The sequence below is a fragment of the Saccostrea echinata genome, unplaced genomic scaffold (genome assembly GCF_033153115.1).
Source record: "Saccostrea echinata isolate AGI-Se365-2 ecotype Australia unplaced genomic scaffold, CSIRO_AGI_Sech_v1 ptg000001l, whole genome shotgun sequence".
NCBI lineage: Eukaryota > Metazoa > Mollusca > Bivalvia > Ostreida > Ostreidae > Saccostrea > Saccostrea echinata.
The window spans coordinates 53,117,688-53,133,706 of record NW_026889750.1 but is presented as its reverse complement, the minus strand read 5'-3'; the positions used below and the strand labels follow the sequence as shown (position 1 = coordinate 53,133,706).

The 16,019-nt window shown below is 32.0% G+C and overlaps 1 protein-coding gene across 2 annotated transcripts; it reads left to right on the top strand.

The window, feature by feature from the left end:
* Positions 1-1,513: 1,513 nt before the first annotated feature.
* On the top strand, positions 1,514-4,462 carry LOC133180891 (BTB/POZ domain-containing protein 6-like). 2 transcript variants are annotated; one of them, XM_061315338.1, is made up of 4 exons: positions 1,521-1,610; positions 1,805-1,871; positions 2,887-3,143; positions 3,261-4,462. In XM_061315338.1, the coding sequence occupies exons 3-4, from the start codon at positions 2,899-2,901 to the stop codon at positions 4,315-4,317; spliced, it is 1,302 nt and encodes a 433-aa protein (XP_061171322.1). In that variant the 5' UTR covers positions 1,521-1,610; positions 1,805-1,871; positions 2,887-2,898; the 3' UTR covers positions 4,318-4,462. The 2 variants fall into 2 exon arrangements, with proteins under 2 accessions (XP_061171332.1, XP_061171322.1); XM_061315348.1 differs by lacking the exon at positions 1,805-1,871 and having other exon boundaries at positions 1,514-1,610.
* Positions 4,463-16,019: the final 11,557 nt, after the last annotated feature.

Genomic DNA, 16,019 nt, shown 5'->3' with positions numbered 1-16,019 from the left:
GGACAGACAGACTCAGAGGAAACCTATAGTCCCCTCCTGTTTCACCGGTAGGGGACTAATAACATCAAAACATACGACTTTTCAACATTTTATACAACCGTTTCCCACGATAAATTAGTGTCCAAACTTTTTGACATCATAGACAGCTGCTTTTCAATCAAGCATTCCGATTGTACACACACGTACTTCGAAGTTATCTATGTAGTTTTTAGAGGTCAAGTTTTTCCATCAATCTGTTGAAATTCCCATGGATAAAAATTGCGCCCGTTATTAGCAGTCCTATTTTTATATTCATATAAGGCAGAATTCATTCAAAAACTTCTATATGAAAAGAGAACGTCTCTTGCTGTGGCCTTCGATTCGACATTTAGATATTTCGACAACGTTTTATCAATTAACTATATTCATTTTCATTCCTACGTTGATTCGACATTTCCCTTTGAATTTGAAATAAAAGACATCACAGAGTCTGATACATCTGTTTCAAATTTGGATACTTTTGAGCTTGATTACTATGTATAATCATATTGCATTAAATTTCCTCAATTCTGATGGAATTTTGTCAAATCTGAAATACATTTTACCTCTGAAAACACAAAGCACAAGCTTGTCTATCTGAGATTTTCATACACAAAATGTATCTCATAATGATGCATGAAGTATTCGTTCGAAAATTTTTTTTAAACTCGTGGTAAGTTTGGTTAACAGCCTTGAAATACAATTAATACAAAATAGCTTTATATCTATAGTCAACAGTTACACTACACCAATTCTTGAACTCTGAAGTTCTTCTATGTTTTATATATATATATTATATATATAAACTTAAATTTTGTATTCCCTTTTAAATCTTTAATATGTTCTACAGACGCTACATAGTCACAAGACACACAAACAGGCTTAATAATGAAATCAAAGTGAAGCAAGGTTTTTTCCAGGTACTTTAGAAAGATAGTAATTAATTGTTTGTATAGGATATGAAACTCCAAAGTAAAAAAAAAAAAAAAAACTTTAAAAATAGTTATATCCATACCTGAAGCTTAGAGCGCTTTGAATAGCTAACAGTTACTCTTCCAATAAATTCTAAAGTTATTTAACTATCAGCTCTAAATATCCTATAAGGGCACACGATAAATCATTAAAAATGAGTCGCAATACGGCTTAAAAGACCCATATTATCCCTCACCTTCCATAACAGTTAACATCTTTTTAAGTTTTTAAGTAAGATAAAAGAAAATATTCGATCGACTCCCAAACAATGCGTCTAATTTGTGGACGGAACGCAGAACGGTCAGATGCGTAATAGTTCAAGGTGTACGTGAGGCACATCGTTTACGGGGTATTCTTTAAATTCTTACAAAAGGAATTTTTATGACATTTGGACATTCAGTATATCGATGTTTTACTACGCACATATATGCTAAACGTGATTTTAGGGCATATTGATTGTTTCTTAGCTGTTAATTTATATTTTCAGGTTTATCAATTGTCATTAACTATCAGGCGGGAGTTAGGATGACGTGGTGTTTATTCTTCCTTCCGTGTTAGTATGTAATGTCAATCTCTGTGTTTTTCAACCGGGATGTAATTCACGCTGCCTGAACATACAGGTAAGTACATTTTGCGGATCTTGTGTTTGCGATTTAAAGACAACTTTTGACATGATCTTTCTTAAAACTCTGTTACCAATAAAGTGAGTGCTCATATTTACACCCTAAGCATTGTCCACTTCTTGAATTTGATACTAGTTAGATCTAGTGAGTACGCTTATTTAATATGTTTCTTTTTTACGGCATTTATTAAGTGGTAGCTAACCCGGATTCACGTGATAATCAACGAACCCTTGTGCAAAAACTATAACATGTACCAAGGTAAGTTATCATCTAAAAACCTGATGAAATAGTCTCATACCTTGTAAATAATTCTTATTATTTCCTTTTATTTTTACTAGAAAGGGGTGCTAATTCCAAAGTGGTATAATTGACTATTTCTGTCTTCCAATGAAATCTCACTGTATTCGGATATAGGACTTCAATAGACGTAAAAAAAAAAATAAAGATTGCGTTGCCATCTTTACTAAAGCCCTTTGCAGCATTTAATCATTGAATCAATCATTGATGTTTTTAGTCAATACGATGATATTGCAAACACTTAAAATAACATTCACCAAACCCGAGGGGCGGTTTGAATATTGTACTCCTAGGGAAGTAAATATTTACTAAGTTTAGATTGAAATGGTGATGATAATAAACTAAATCATTTTAACAATTCAAAACCTAAACAGGGAAAAACGGACCTTTGAAAACTACAGGGGTGGAACCCTGTGTCTATGAGTAACCATCCAATGCCGATAGGTCACTCTACCATGAGATTAGTAACCTGCATTACTTACTGAATCCTTTTAAGATATGCACCTGGCCCAAAGATCATGAAGCAGTCTTAGACTTAAATAAAAATTTGTACTTTGTCTTGAAGTTTTATTATAGAAAAGACATAAAAATATGAAATGTTATTAAAAATTGCTTTCAATATCAGTTTATAAATATCAATTTACATAAGATTAAATGAAATTATAAATTAAGTCTTAGACTGCTTCAATTAGTAACAACTTGAAAGCAGAACTATTACACAACAGTATTTTCAATATGATAAAAGTTTGCAGAAAATTAGAGAGGTCAGGATATAGAATATATATGAATAACTTAGGGTTGGGGTGAAGTATTAACTTTTGAATAAGGTTCATGTAGGTACATGTCTGTGAATCCTTTAGTACAGTGCTTTTATCCCTATATGACTTATCATACTGTCCAGTGTATGTGATCTATTTGTGATCGTCAATAAACTTAATTTTCATTTCTTCTAAAAATAACTTCTAATTTATTGTAGAAATATTTCACAATGGAAGATTATGCCTGGCAGTGTAACAAAAGTCTACCTGAGTGCTTTAAACATGTGTTCAGTAATGAATTATTTTGTGACGTCACACTTTATGTGGGCTCAAGCAGGGAGGCTGTCCGCGCCCATAAACTGGTTATTTGTTCTCGTAGCCCGGTATTTTATGCCTCATTTGAAGGTCCACTAGCTGAAAAGGGACAAATAGTCATTACAGACATCGAAAAGGAAACCTTCCAGCAGTTTCTTCAGTATAACAAATATTCAGTTTATTACTTAGAAACAGTTTAAAACTTATGACATTTTTGCATTCAAATATGTTTTTTTTAAATGCATATAAAACAAGATTTCTACTTTGTTCCTTTCAGATATCTTTACACAGATGATGTCAAATTAACATACGAAAACGTGACATCTATTCTATATTGTGCACGAAAATATTGTGTCGATAGATTAACTAAACGATGTGAAATATTCATGGAGGATAAAATTGACATCGAAAACGTATTTGGAATACTAGAAGAGGCTCATACTTACGGACTACTAGCTCTGAAAGACAAATGCGTGAAATTTTTGGTAACAAACATTCACGGGGCGCTTTTATCAGAATCATTCAGAAACATCTGCAGAGGTTGTGTTGGAACAATTCTTAGCATAGAAAGTTTAAATATAGACGAGGAGCGTTTATTTGAAAATATTCTATGCTGGGCAGAAGCTGAATGCTTGCGAAAAGGCTTAGCAATCACGGATAAAAACAAGAGAAGTGTCTTGGGAAATGAAATAAGGTCGATACGTTTCCCTGCTATGACCTCCGATTATTTTGGGAAAAAGGTAGCCAGCTCAGAGTTGCTGGATGCTGACGAAGTCATTGACGTGTTTTTATATAATTTTAGCAGAAATGATGGCGACAGGGGACACTCAATGTTTGAGACAGCCTCAAGAAGTTACAGACAAGTTTTAAGATTCCGTAAAACCCTTCGAGAAAGACAGGCTTCCGATGATAAAAATGAAATAGCATTTGAATGCAGTATTCCAGCAACTCTTCACGGCGTGTGTGTCTATACCCCAAAGGAGGAATATGAAACACAGGTGGTTTCTGTGGACGTGTTCGATCACGAGAAATCAAGCATAGCCAGTGTGGACACCCATGTGTTTGAGCACTCTAGTGATAAGATTCACGACGTGTTCTTGAATAAACCAGTAAGATTAGTTCCAAATAAACGATATACAGTAACTACCAGTAATTCCTACTGGGTAAAGTCCTTTTATGGGACGCGGGGAAGACAGTGGGTGTCATTTAGAAATGGAACGGTTACTTTTTACAACTCTGCTTTATCTGAGAACTCAGACTCGGATTCGGATTCGGATTATTGGTTGAATACTTCAGTAGACAAAGGGCAGATACCTGGACTTTTGTTGTCTTGAAACTCAACTGACGCAGATTTATGAAACTTTAATAACCGTTTTTCTTTGTCGAACAGTCTAGATTCTGAATTTCAGAAGGTTATTATTTTGTTGACGAAGAATATATATTTCTACAAATACATATGTTTTTCAAACATGCATCCAATTAAACGATTTGAAAAATTAAGGAAACAAGTGTTATGATTTACATTATTCACCATCAAACAACCGAGATTTTCCATTCAAATCGGTGAAATATAATTTAATGTTATGTGTAACTGAAACAACCAGCGTTTTATTTTTTTAACATAGATCCTAACTTACTTTTGTAGTCTAAATGCTTAAGGTTACCCTTGAAAAACATCTTTAGCTTTTAACTTTAGTCATAATAGATTTAATATGTCTTTTAAAACGATACAAAAAGATGTGTACATCGGAAATCATGCTATTCGGAATGTCATTCAGAATGTCACTGTACCATCTAGGGGTTTGTTTTAGATTTTTCAGTCGACTACTTGACACCTGACATACTGCTTAAGGAGGCTGGGGGTCAACAAATTAACCATCAGATATAACTTATTTTTTTAGATATGATATCTTAAGCTGTCAACTATCATTTGTCAAAGAAAAAATTCATACATTTTAGTTTTAAAATTTGATCATTTTTGTATATCTTTATATGGAGCTCTTCTTCTAAAGGAGATCAGTATAGTCTAAAAATTGCCACGACCACCCAGCCCTCTTAAGGGAATTGTTTTGTTCTGTCCAGAGTGTTGCATTCCTGTCATCTCCACAAAGCTTTTTTTCACTGGATCAAATGCCATATTCGCTTCAAATGTGATTGAACGGCCCGGTTCTTTATATTTTTTAAGGTAGGCGCCGCCACGGCCAGCCTTGTCTCTGCAATACCAGTGTCCTTTATATTTGTAATAAATATCAGAGCCGAATTATTTTGCTGTTGTAGCTTGTCTCTGCCAGCTCTTCCAAACTGAACTCTCATCTAAAAGATAATGAAACACTGTTAACTCTACAATAAATCTGCGATAACTTTGAACTTTTTTAAGTGTATTTTTTCAAAACAAGAATATATTCAATTGAATTTTTTAATTTTTTAAAATTAGGCCACTACTTCTATGACGCGACAAAAAGTAATTAAGGTAATTTAAATTCTTTTATTATGCGACCCTCATCTTTTTGCTTTAGACATTGGACAACGATATCATACATGTTTTGATTCATGGCTTTGGAAATCTAATATACAACAAACCTATTTTTAGTTTTCTTCTTAGAATTGTTTTGGACCATAGTTTTCTTCTTAGAATTGTTTTGGACCATGGTCAGTGGATTTATGTAGAATTCTGTATATTTTTTAAATAAAGCCAATTTTTTGGAACAATATCAATTTTTTAAACACTTCTCCGTGGGAGTTATCTCAACAAAATTTAAAACTGAAAAACAAGTACTTGATTCTAAGTATAAAACGATTCATTTTTTCTGAGATCTTTTAAACTAGAAATATTGAAAAAAATCGTGAAGAATTTGTGAAGACTGACCTTGATAATAATGGTACTGATGGATCAAAAGACTAATGTAAAACTCATTAACTGTCAATATTTTGAACAAAAGCAAAATAAATTTGTTTATTTTTATAATCTGCAACTAGAGATATTTATCTTTTTCACAACGGGACCAGGCTTTAAATCTTGGTTGCTTTTTATCTCAAAAAGGATGAATATTTTGATAAGCAATGACTAACAAAAGATATTTTAGTATAAATTGCTGAAGTAGAAATGTCCAAGGTTAACCCTAACCCTGACCGGTCGACAGGGGATGCTCACTCCTCCATGGCACCTGATCCCACCTCTGATGTCGTAGAGGTCCGTGTTTGCTCTGCTCCTATTTTGTAATGGTTAATGGACTTCTGAGCTCGAATACTATTCGTTATCTCCACATATTTCCTCTTGATGATTTGCAACAATTTATAATAAAATTTTGAAATTATATTATGTAACAAAGGATCATAAGTAACAAGAAAGCTAAATTTTTCCCTTGGTATCTCGAAAAGGAGAAATTTTGATAAGCAATATTTAACAAATATGTTCAGAATAATATTCTAAATATCAGTTTTTACTAACTAATATCTTGTTTAATATCATATCTAACCTTATCTAAATTCGGACGGAAGAACACTCAGATCGAATCTAATTATTATTATTATTATTATCATTATTATTATTATTATCTTATCAAAAAACTTTATCAAGAAAAAATAACATATTCTAGTTACCAGACATTGTTGTATATGCCAAGTACTGTTTGGGGTCTTCACCAAAAGTAGCCCAAGCTTTATAATGTGTCCTTCAACAAATGAAAAAAAAATTTTAAAGAACATTTTATAAGTTAAACAAAATGAGTTAAAAGACTGTAAATTGGTCTTTTTAACTAATGCATTTAACCAATTTTAAAAATGAAAAAAGGATCAAAGAAAAATTCAATTGTGCAACAATTACTTTGTAGGGTATCCTGCAATGAAATTACTTTCTTTTAAGATAGCCCCCTACTACAATTTTTAATGCTTATTGCAATGTTTTCCTCACTAAAATCATTAGAATAACATCTTACGTAATTATAAAGCCCTAAAGAACCTCTTGACAGATCACTTTCCTAAACAGACTCCCTAATCTGGAAGACGGATAGCAGATCACGGTGGGTATGACGGGTCGACAGGGGATGCTTACTCCTCCTAGGCACCTGATCCAACTTCTGGAAGGAGTTCATGTGTAAAGCCCTGCCCAGGAATTTACATTAATTTTAGATTTTTGAGATTAATCACCTTTTTTATACCTCTTTCCTCCATCACTTGGTTTTAATCAAAATCAATTAATGGTAGTTCTTAAAACAATATCAAAACAAAAAAAAATTATAAAATATTTATTTATAAGGTATCATATTACAAATTCATAATTAATGTCACTTCAGTTTATGAATGGATAAAAAAAAAGAAGGGAAGCATAATAAAAGGATTAAAAATTAACACAAAATTGGACATTCTGGGCATATTTTCATAATTAAATGGCGAACCACCTAAATCAAGGCAAACTTTCCTTTTAAAGGAATGATCGGGATGTCATCCTAAAGTCAGCATTATATACTGTCTTTAAATAAGTTTGTAATAAAGGACAGATGATACAAACAAACTTTTGTCAAAAATCTTAAAAATAACAACAACTCAACTTTATATAAGTAAAATAAATAAGTTTAACCACATAGATTTTTATTTTTCATTCAAATTTTCACAATAACTAGATTTAAAGTGACAAAAAGTTGTATAGATTAAAAAGGAAGACCGCAGAACGTTTACAATTTCTTAATATTTTTTAGATATTTATTATACTTATCATTTACAATCAAAATAGTTAAAAAAATGTATACCAATCTAGGCATCCATATTTCTTGTTTGTATCATCTGTCCTTAACTTAAACTATTTTTTCTATGAGTATGTATAGCCATATATTTAATTTCCATTATTTTTCAACTGAACCCGTATGATGTGTAAAGGAGGCCATATTAACATGCTTTTCTTAACATACTGGAATTGAATTGAAGAACAATTGTTTACATGGCATTGTTGTTATACAGTTTATATCTTTATACGAGGAAAGACTGTTGGACACCTATTTTCAAAAGTAAGACACTTTTTGAAAAATCAGCCACATGTAAGTGTTTCTTGTATAAGCACATCGTGTGTGACAATTTTACCAAAACCCATGCATATTTGACAAACCCTATTCATTCTCAGTTAAAGAAGTATTTTACTAAAAAAATGGCTTTCATCCCATAGCTTAAGTATAGAAACAAGACGATGCCAGGAAATAGAAAAAAAGTAATAGAATATGGCAATTTTGTAATGATCACAGCACAGTATCGAAGATGGATATCATTTTTTGTTTGAATGTCCAGTGTATATGATTCTTTAAGAAGAATATATATCTATCCATATTATTTCAGATCTACAAATACGTACAAGCTTTAATCATCTACTCAGCTCTCATGATGTTGGTGTTTTAGTTTGGTTAAGGAAAGTCATTCGTCATGCAATGGGATTAAGAAATTATGAATAGTTGATTTTTTATGTATATAACATATAGTGTTTTTTTTCATGAAATTAATGGGGAGTTTAAATATATTAATGTATACTGCAAGTGTTGATGATAGGGAGTCGGTAAGATGGACACCAGGGGGTTCCAACCCCACCCCCCTTCCCCCGCAGACTCTCGCCATGTGTTCATAATTACATATGTTTATTTTGCTTATGCTGATCGGCCGTATGGCTAAAAGCTATTCAATAAAGAATTCAAAGGAACTGGGATTGAATTCGGCAAGTGGTAATCCAACATATACCCATAGCTCCCTTTCGTAAGGAGGAAATTCTTCAAAATCATTTGTCAGGTTTAAGTTTTTTAATATTCCCAACAGCCAAAATGAATTTGATTTACCATACCTTTACTGGATTCCTTAACTCCTTAAAAATCCTTACAAACAAAAATATAAAGCGGATTCTAGTAAATGTTCTATCAAGCCTCTTTCTTTACTCCTCAATAAAATATTTAACAGCAGTGACGGAGAAACATCAGAAGAACTGTATAAAAATATATATGAGAAGTGGTGTAAATCAGAATACTGTTCGTTATTTATTTTTGCTGTTCACAACGAGATAATAGAATATCCAGGAGTTAACTTCTCTAAAAGTGAGGAAAATTATAGGCAGATTAATCCAGAAGAATTGTTAAACACAAATTGCATGCCTTATTGAATTTGATTAGAGTGAAGATTGAGCGTAAATGAGTCACAAGTGAAACCTCTCAAATTAAATTGTTGGTAATTTGAATATTCTATATTGCTATTAATGTTAAACTTTTTTTTACATCATAGATAACTTTTTCAGATACAAAATAAAATATTCGTTTAGATGTTAATATAGTTAATGAATTGAATGGTTTTTTGGAAAGCCAATGGAGCATTTGTTATTGAAATAATCACCCCTATTGTTTTCATTTTCCAAATTATGGATAGAATGTCTCTGTGTAGGGTTCATTTGTTTTGATTTGTAGGCCAGTTATCTCTAACCAACAAGAGAGATCTTAATGACGCAGTTGTATTATGTAAATAAATTGAAATGTAATTGAAAAGTAATTGAAATTACATGGTATTTTCAGTGTAATTAAAATTTAAATTACAATTACAAGTAATTAAAAAAAATTCAATTACAAATAACATCCCATTACTCCAAAAAATGTAACTAATTACAACCAATTGCAATCACTTTTTTTCATTTATTCCATACCTGATTCAAAACACGGCGATTTGAGTGCTTTGAATTGCTAGTATTAAATATTTGACTGAATTTGAATACTGTCTAACAATCTGCTCTGAATATCTTACAAAGCACACGCAACAAGAATCAGGAAAATTCAGAAGCACTTATCAGATTCAGAATCCCTTATTTCTTAAAATGAAATTTTTCCCTCATTTTTGCAAGTAAGTTAAAAAATATTTTACGTAGTGTCCATCAATATCTCTTTAAATTGTATACAGAATGCATTACTTGCAGATATATAATAGTTCAAGGTGTAAGTGAGACACATTTTTTCAGGTAGTCTTTAAATTCTTAACATAATTTAAGGAATTTTTTGACATTCGGACATTCGTTGTATGGATGTTTACTATGCAAATATATGCTAAGTGTGATTTTAGGGCATATTGATTCTATCTTGATTGTTTATTTGTATTTTTAGCTCTATCTGTTGTCATTAAAAATCTCAACACGGAATTAGAATGACGTGGTCTTATTTCTTCCTTTTGTGTTTTGTATGCAGCGTGAAAAATATCCCGGTTGACATATATGTTTTTCAACCGGGATATTTTTCACGCTGCATAAACATATGTGTAAGTACATGAAATATGTTGGATAATGAACAGTTTTCAAGCTCAAAAGTCCATCCAATGCAAGCAATGCAACTCAGGAGCAGAGCAAACACAAACCTCTAAACAATCAGAGGAAAACCTTTCAGTAATTTCTTCAGTGTGAAAAAGTTCAGTTTATTACAAAGAAAGAGCTAAAACTAAATGATATGTTTACACCCAAATGCAGTTTTTAAATATAAATAAAACAAGGCTTTTATTTTCTTCCTTTCAGATATCTTATACGAACGTGTGACATCTATTCTTCATTGTTCATGAAATTACTATGTGGATATGCTAAATAAAGGATATAAAATATTTATGAAGGATAAACTTGACATCGAAAACATGTTTGGAATGCCAAAATAGGCTCATACCAAGCTAGAGACTGATTGTTCTGAAAGACAAATGCATGAAATTTTAACATTAATGGGAAACTATTATCGGAATAAATCAGAAATATCTTTACGGGCTGAGTTGGGACAATTCTTAGCAGAGAAAGTTTGATCATAGACGAAGAGCTTTCATTTGAAAGTTTCTTATGCTGGGCAAAAGCTTAATGCTTGAAGAAAGTCTAAGCGATCACAGATAAAAACAAGAGAAGTGTCTCGTGAAATAAAATAAGGCCGAAGTGTTTTCACACTATGGCATCTATTTTTTTCGGGTGGTGGTGGGGTGGGGATGGGGGGGGGGAGGGAGTAGCCAGGTGAGAATTTACTTGAGGCTGACGAGTACGTGTTTTTAAATAATTTCAGTAGAAGCAATGGTGATAGAGGACAATATATGTATGAGACGGCAACAAGGAGTTACAGACAAGTTTTTAAAGTTCATGGCGTGTGTGTCTATACCCCAAAGAAGAAAAACGAAACTCGGGTGGTTTATTTGGACGTGTTCGATCACGAGAAATCAAGCCTAGAGAATGTGGATACCCATGTGTTTTAGCACGCTAGTGATAAGATACATTCAGACCAAATAATTTAATACAGTTTTTACCAGCAATTCTTACTTGGTAAAGTACTTTTAAAGAACTAGCGGAAGACAGTGTTTTTTTCATTTAGAAATGGACGGTTTCTTTTAAAACTCTGCTTTGTCTGAGAACTCGGACTCGGAATCTGCTCATGATTTATGGTTTAATACTTCGTAGACGAAGGAAAGGTATCATCACATGTATAAGTGAACTTTGAATACAATTAATCATTATAAGATTTATATATAATTTGAAAAGGTTAATTTTTCGTTGAAGGATGACAAAATACTTCATAAATAAATGTTAACGTGGCTGCAAAAAATAAAAACAGCATTTTATCACTCTGAACTAAGGATATTTTAGTTATATCCCAGAGAACATAATTTTACCTCTCATTATCAGGAATTTTTTATGTATTGTTTAAACAACAACGAAAAAAAATAGTTGCCTGTGACATTTTTTAATCAAGACTGACAGTCCTAAATTTTAGCTTATTATATGCATTTAAACAAAACATCTGAAGAGAAATTTAGGTATTTTCCTACAATCAAAACTGCAGAATTTTTGATACGCTAATTACTCGTATTTCCCCGTCGATTACTATACACCCGACATCTTGCTAAACGGAATTGTATTGTCCTGTCCGGAGTTGTGCTTTCCTGTCATCTCTACGAAATCTTTGGTTTTATCATTGAATGCCATAGATGCTTGAAATGTAATTGAACGCCCTGATTCTTTGTATTTCTTTAGGAAGGAGCCACCATGACCGGCCTTGTCTCTGCAGTACCAATACCCTTTATATTTGTGATATACATCTGAACCATATTTCTTTTTGTCTGTAGCTTGTCTCTGCCAGTTCTTCCAAACGGAACTTGCATCTAGAAGTTAGAATTAAAACATTTACGCACATTTTTATGGAAATTCCATCACCCGTTTTCGGGTAATTTTTTTGAACAGAATAACCTGTAACTATACTACATGTTATATAATGAAATCATCGGTATTTATTGACTTCAATGCATTACAAACGTACAATATGTGCAATTTGAATTGTATTTTGATTTGATACGGAACACATATTAGTTGGTTTTGACCAGCTCATATTGTAACTGATTTCAAGGAAAAAAAATGTATCGGTTTAAAACGGTATCCCATGATTAAATGTCTCTACTAAAGGTTCATCAGCATTTATATTTTCAAAACAATAATGAGTTTGAAAGTATATTTAGTTTTATCTGAAGACTATTTTTGGAGATAACGAATAGTATTCAAGCTCAAAAGTCCATTAAACAATATAAATCAGTAGCAGAGCAAACACGTACCTCCAAAACAACAGAGGTGGGATCAGGTGCCATTGAGGAGTGAGCATCCCCTGTCGACCGGTCACACCGCCGTGTGCTTCTTGTCATGATCGGGAAATAAAAGAAATATCCGTCGACAATTCAGTGTGTAAATTATGGCCTAATAATTAGTATGAAAAACGTAAGTCAGCATTTGACTCAATGATAAATTGTATTTGCTGACAAGGTCATCGTATCAACCATAGAACTTACGAAATGATGACTTTAAACGAGACTCTTGATATTCTTTTTTCATCAACTTGTTTGTCAATAATTTACCTCGTTTTAGAAATTGTACATACCTAGAACATGCTTTTGCGTATCGAATCAACTGAGAGATATATACCCCGTATACAGGTGATAAGGGCATATTGCTGCATAAGTAAGGGGAGTTGACGATTGAAAATTTAAAGTCATCACGTTTATCATAAAGCTTGGTTGTTAGATTACCATAAACGTCTTTTTCAAGTAAAATATCCAAATATAAAACAAATGTGTCAGACTCTGTGGTATCTGTTATCTCAAGCTCACAGGGATAATTATATCGTATCGACTTAAGAATGGAAATAACCATTGTTAATTGACAATACGTCGTCTATATATCTAAATATCGAGGTGAAGGCCACAGTAGGTGTTTTCTTCTTTTTGCGTATAAGATTTTGGACAAATTCTGCTTCATATGAATACAAAAAAGGTCTGCTAATAACGGGGCGCAATTGGTACCCATAGAAATTCCAATAGATTGTTGGAAGACATGGTCTCCAAAAACCACATAGATATTGTCAATCAGAAACTCAAACATCTTTTTTTATAACTTCAGAGTACTTGTGTGTACTATCAAATTATTTTTTGACAAAGTAATTTTGCAAATGACCAATGACAAGGTAAGAAAATTTACGAGTTCCATTTTTATTAAAAAATGTAGCTGTCAATGATATCAAAAAGCCTAGACTTTAATTTATTTGGGGAATGGTTGTATAAGAAGTTGAAAAGACGTTAGTCTGGACTTTAATTTATCGTGGGGAATAATTGTAAAGTCGTATGTTTTATACTGTTAATTTTGGTAAAATTTTGTGATTTTAAATTCTCCAAAAGTTCCTTGGAATTTTTAAGTATCCACATCTGATTTACACCACTTCTCGATTATATTGTTGTACAGTACTCCTGAAGTTTCTCCTTCACTACTGTTAATATTTTAGTGAGGAGGAAAGAAAGAGGCTATCACTGTTCGTTAACTTCACCTTCAAGTACTGGTAATTAAAGCAATATCGGCTGCATTTTTGAGAATTTTATTTTTCTGTTAAAATGTGATATTATGATAAATGTGTATGTAATTCAAAACTTTTTAATCAATTATAGACAGAAATAAAGTATCAAATTGTTTCAGAACAAAGGCTTCTGTACAATCAAATACAAAGTATTATATAAGAAATCAATATTGTACAGGACGACAATAATGTTATTTTGCTTCAATCAAAACTTATAACTAGTTCTTCCATCGCAAATATGAACAACAGTGGTTTATAAACGTTCTTTTTCTGTCATTGAAACAGTTAATTACAATTTTGCAACAAAAATTTCTGACATCCAAAATGCAGCTCATATTGCTTTAACAATTAACTTGATTTCTAATAACCCGTGTTATTCCTAGTCAAAGCGGAGTCGATCTATAACTGAATCACTGAGAAGAACAGCATTCCCTCTTCGCTATCTCCATATTTTAGAAATGAAATAAAGTCACGCATTATTTAATTTCCTTTCGTATTACAAGTGCCTATGTTTTTTTTTTTATAATTGTTTCGAAATAACCAAAACAATAATGACAAACAGACTCGCTCAACATTTTGATTTTATGTACACAAATTTATCCCTACCTGTCATGACTGTATGTCCTTTTTATCAAAATAGAGGGTAGGATTTAAATTGCTTCGGTTTAATTTGGAAAGTTGTCAATGATCAAACAAAAAAAACAAAACCAAACCGAAAGTAATCATCGGGTTTTACGATTGTTTCGATGTTTTATTTTTTTTAGCGAGGGCGTTATGATACCATTATGTTTTAAATTAAATGCTGACAAAACGGAAGTTTAAGACGGGGTTTTCTGAGTTATTTAATCAATATTATTTGCATGATCTCACCTACGGTCTATTATCTTTGAAGAATAAGTATCTTTTTTAATCCCAATCTTAGTTTTATTCCACTTCAACAATCCTTTAAAGGAAGATTAGATTTTTTTTCTTTATAACCTTATCCAAGAATCACGGATATCCATGACTACTAATTCAATTAAATTAGATGTCATCTTATGGTACATATTATTGACCAGTACATATCGTGTAACAAATATGGTTGGATTCTTTATTTTCAAAGTAGCGCGAACCGTATAATAACATTTTGTAATCTGATATTGCATTTTAAATCTCCTCAGACTAGATTAAAAAGATTTTTTTCAATCATAGCTATCTTAACATATTCTATTCTTCCAGGCAGGCGAATCTCTAAGATCTTTAAATTCAGTGAATTCTAAGAAAAGCATATTTTTAAAAACACTTTTGGTCTTAGAAAATATAGAAACTATTTTTTTTCTAAGGATGTGTCCAATTACTATGGCTGAAGTTGATTATAATAAGATATAAATTCGTGGAAATAAAATTAAAAAATGATTGAATAAAAATAAAAGGGCCAACAGGGACAAGACATTGATCATTTTTTTGAAGACAGTTTAAAATAATGAAATATATGGAGATAACTAACAGTATTCAAGCTCAAAATTCCATTAAACACTACAAATTTTGCAGCAGAGCAAACACGGACCTCTAAAACATCAGAGGTGGGATCAGGTGCCCTGGAGGAGTGAGCATTCCCTGCCGATCGGTCACACCCACCGTGTTGCTCCTTGTCATGATCGGGAAATTACGGGAATATCCGTCTACAATTCATAAATAATAAGTAAATAAATAAATAAATTTTAAAAGATGTATGGTCAGACATGTTCTGGCTTAGCCCCAAACTTCATTTTTATTATGAATTACGTCGAAGCCGTTGGGCTTAATATGAAAAGGAAGATTTGGACACTGTCAGAATGGATTAAATGTTTAAGAAATATATTAAAGAATCGTTTATGAAATTTAAAAAACAATATGAGAACCATCCATCCTTCTGTTTTCACTCTATGGGAGGTGATCAAAGAATTAAAAAGACTACATAAACAATGTTATAGTTCCAGCCGATATTGTTCGTAATAATATCGTCTTTGTTTGCAAAGACTCATTTTTATAACTGTATTTTAGAACTTGATTTTAATTCTACTTCTGGAAATCCATGCAGTTTACTTCAGTAGTTATGTTAACGGGATTGATTTTAATTAAGCAAGCATAACTAATTTTATTAAACTGACGTTATTTATTTTGATAGATAATTTAATCGCTTCAATTGAAATATAATGTACTATTCA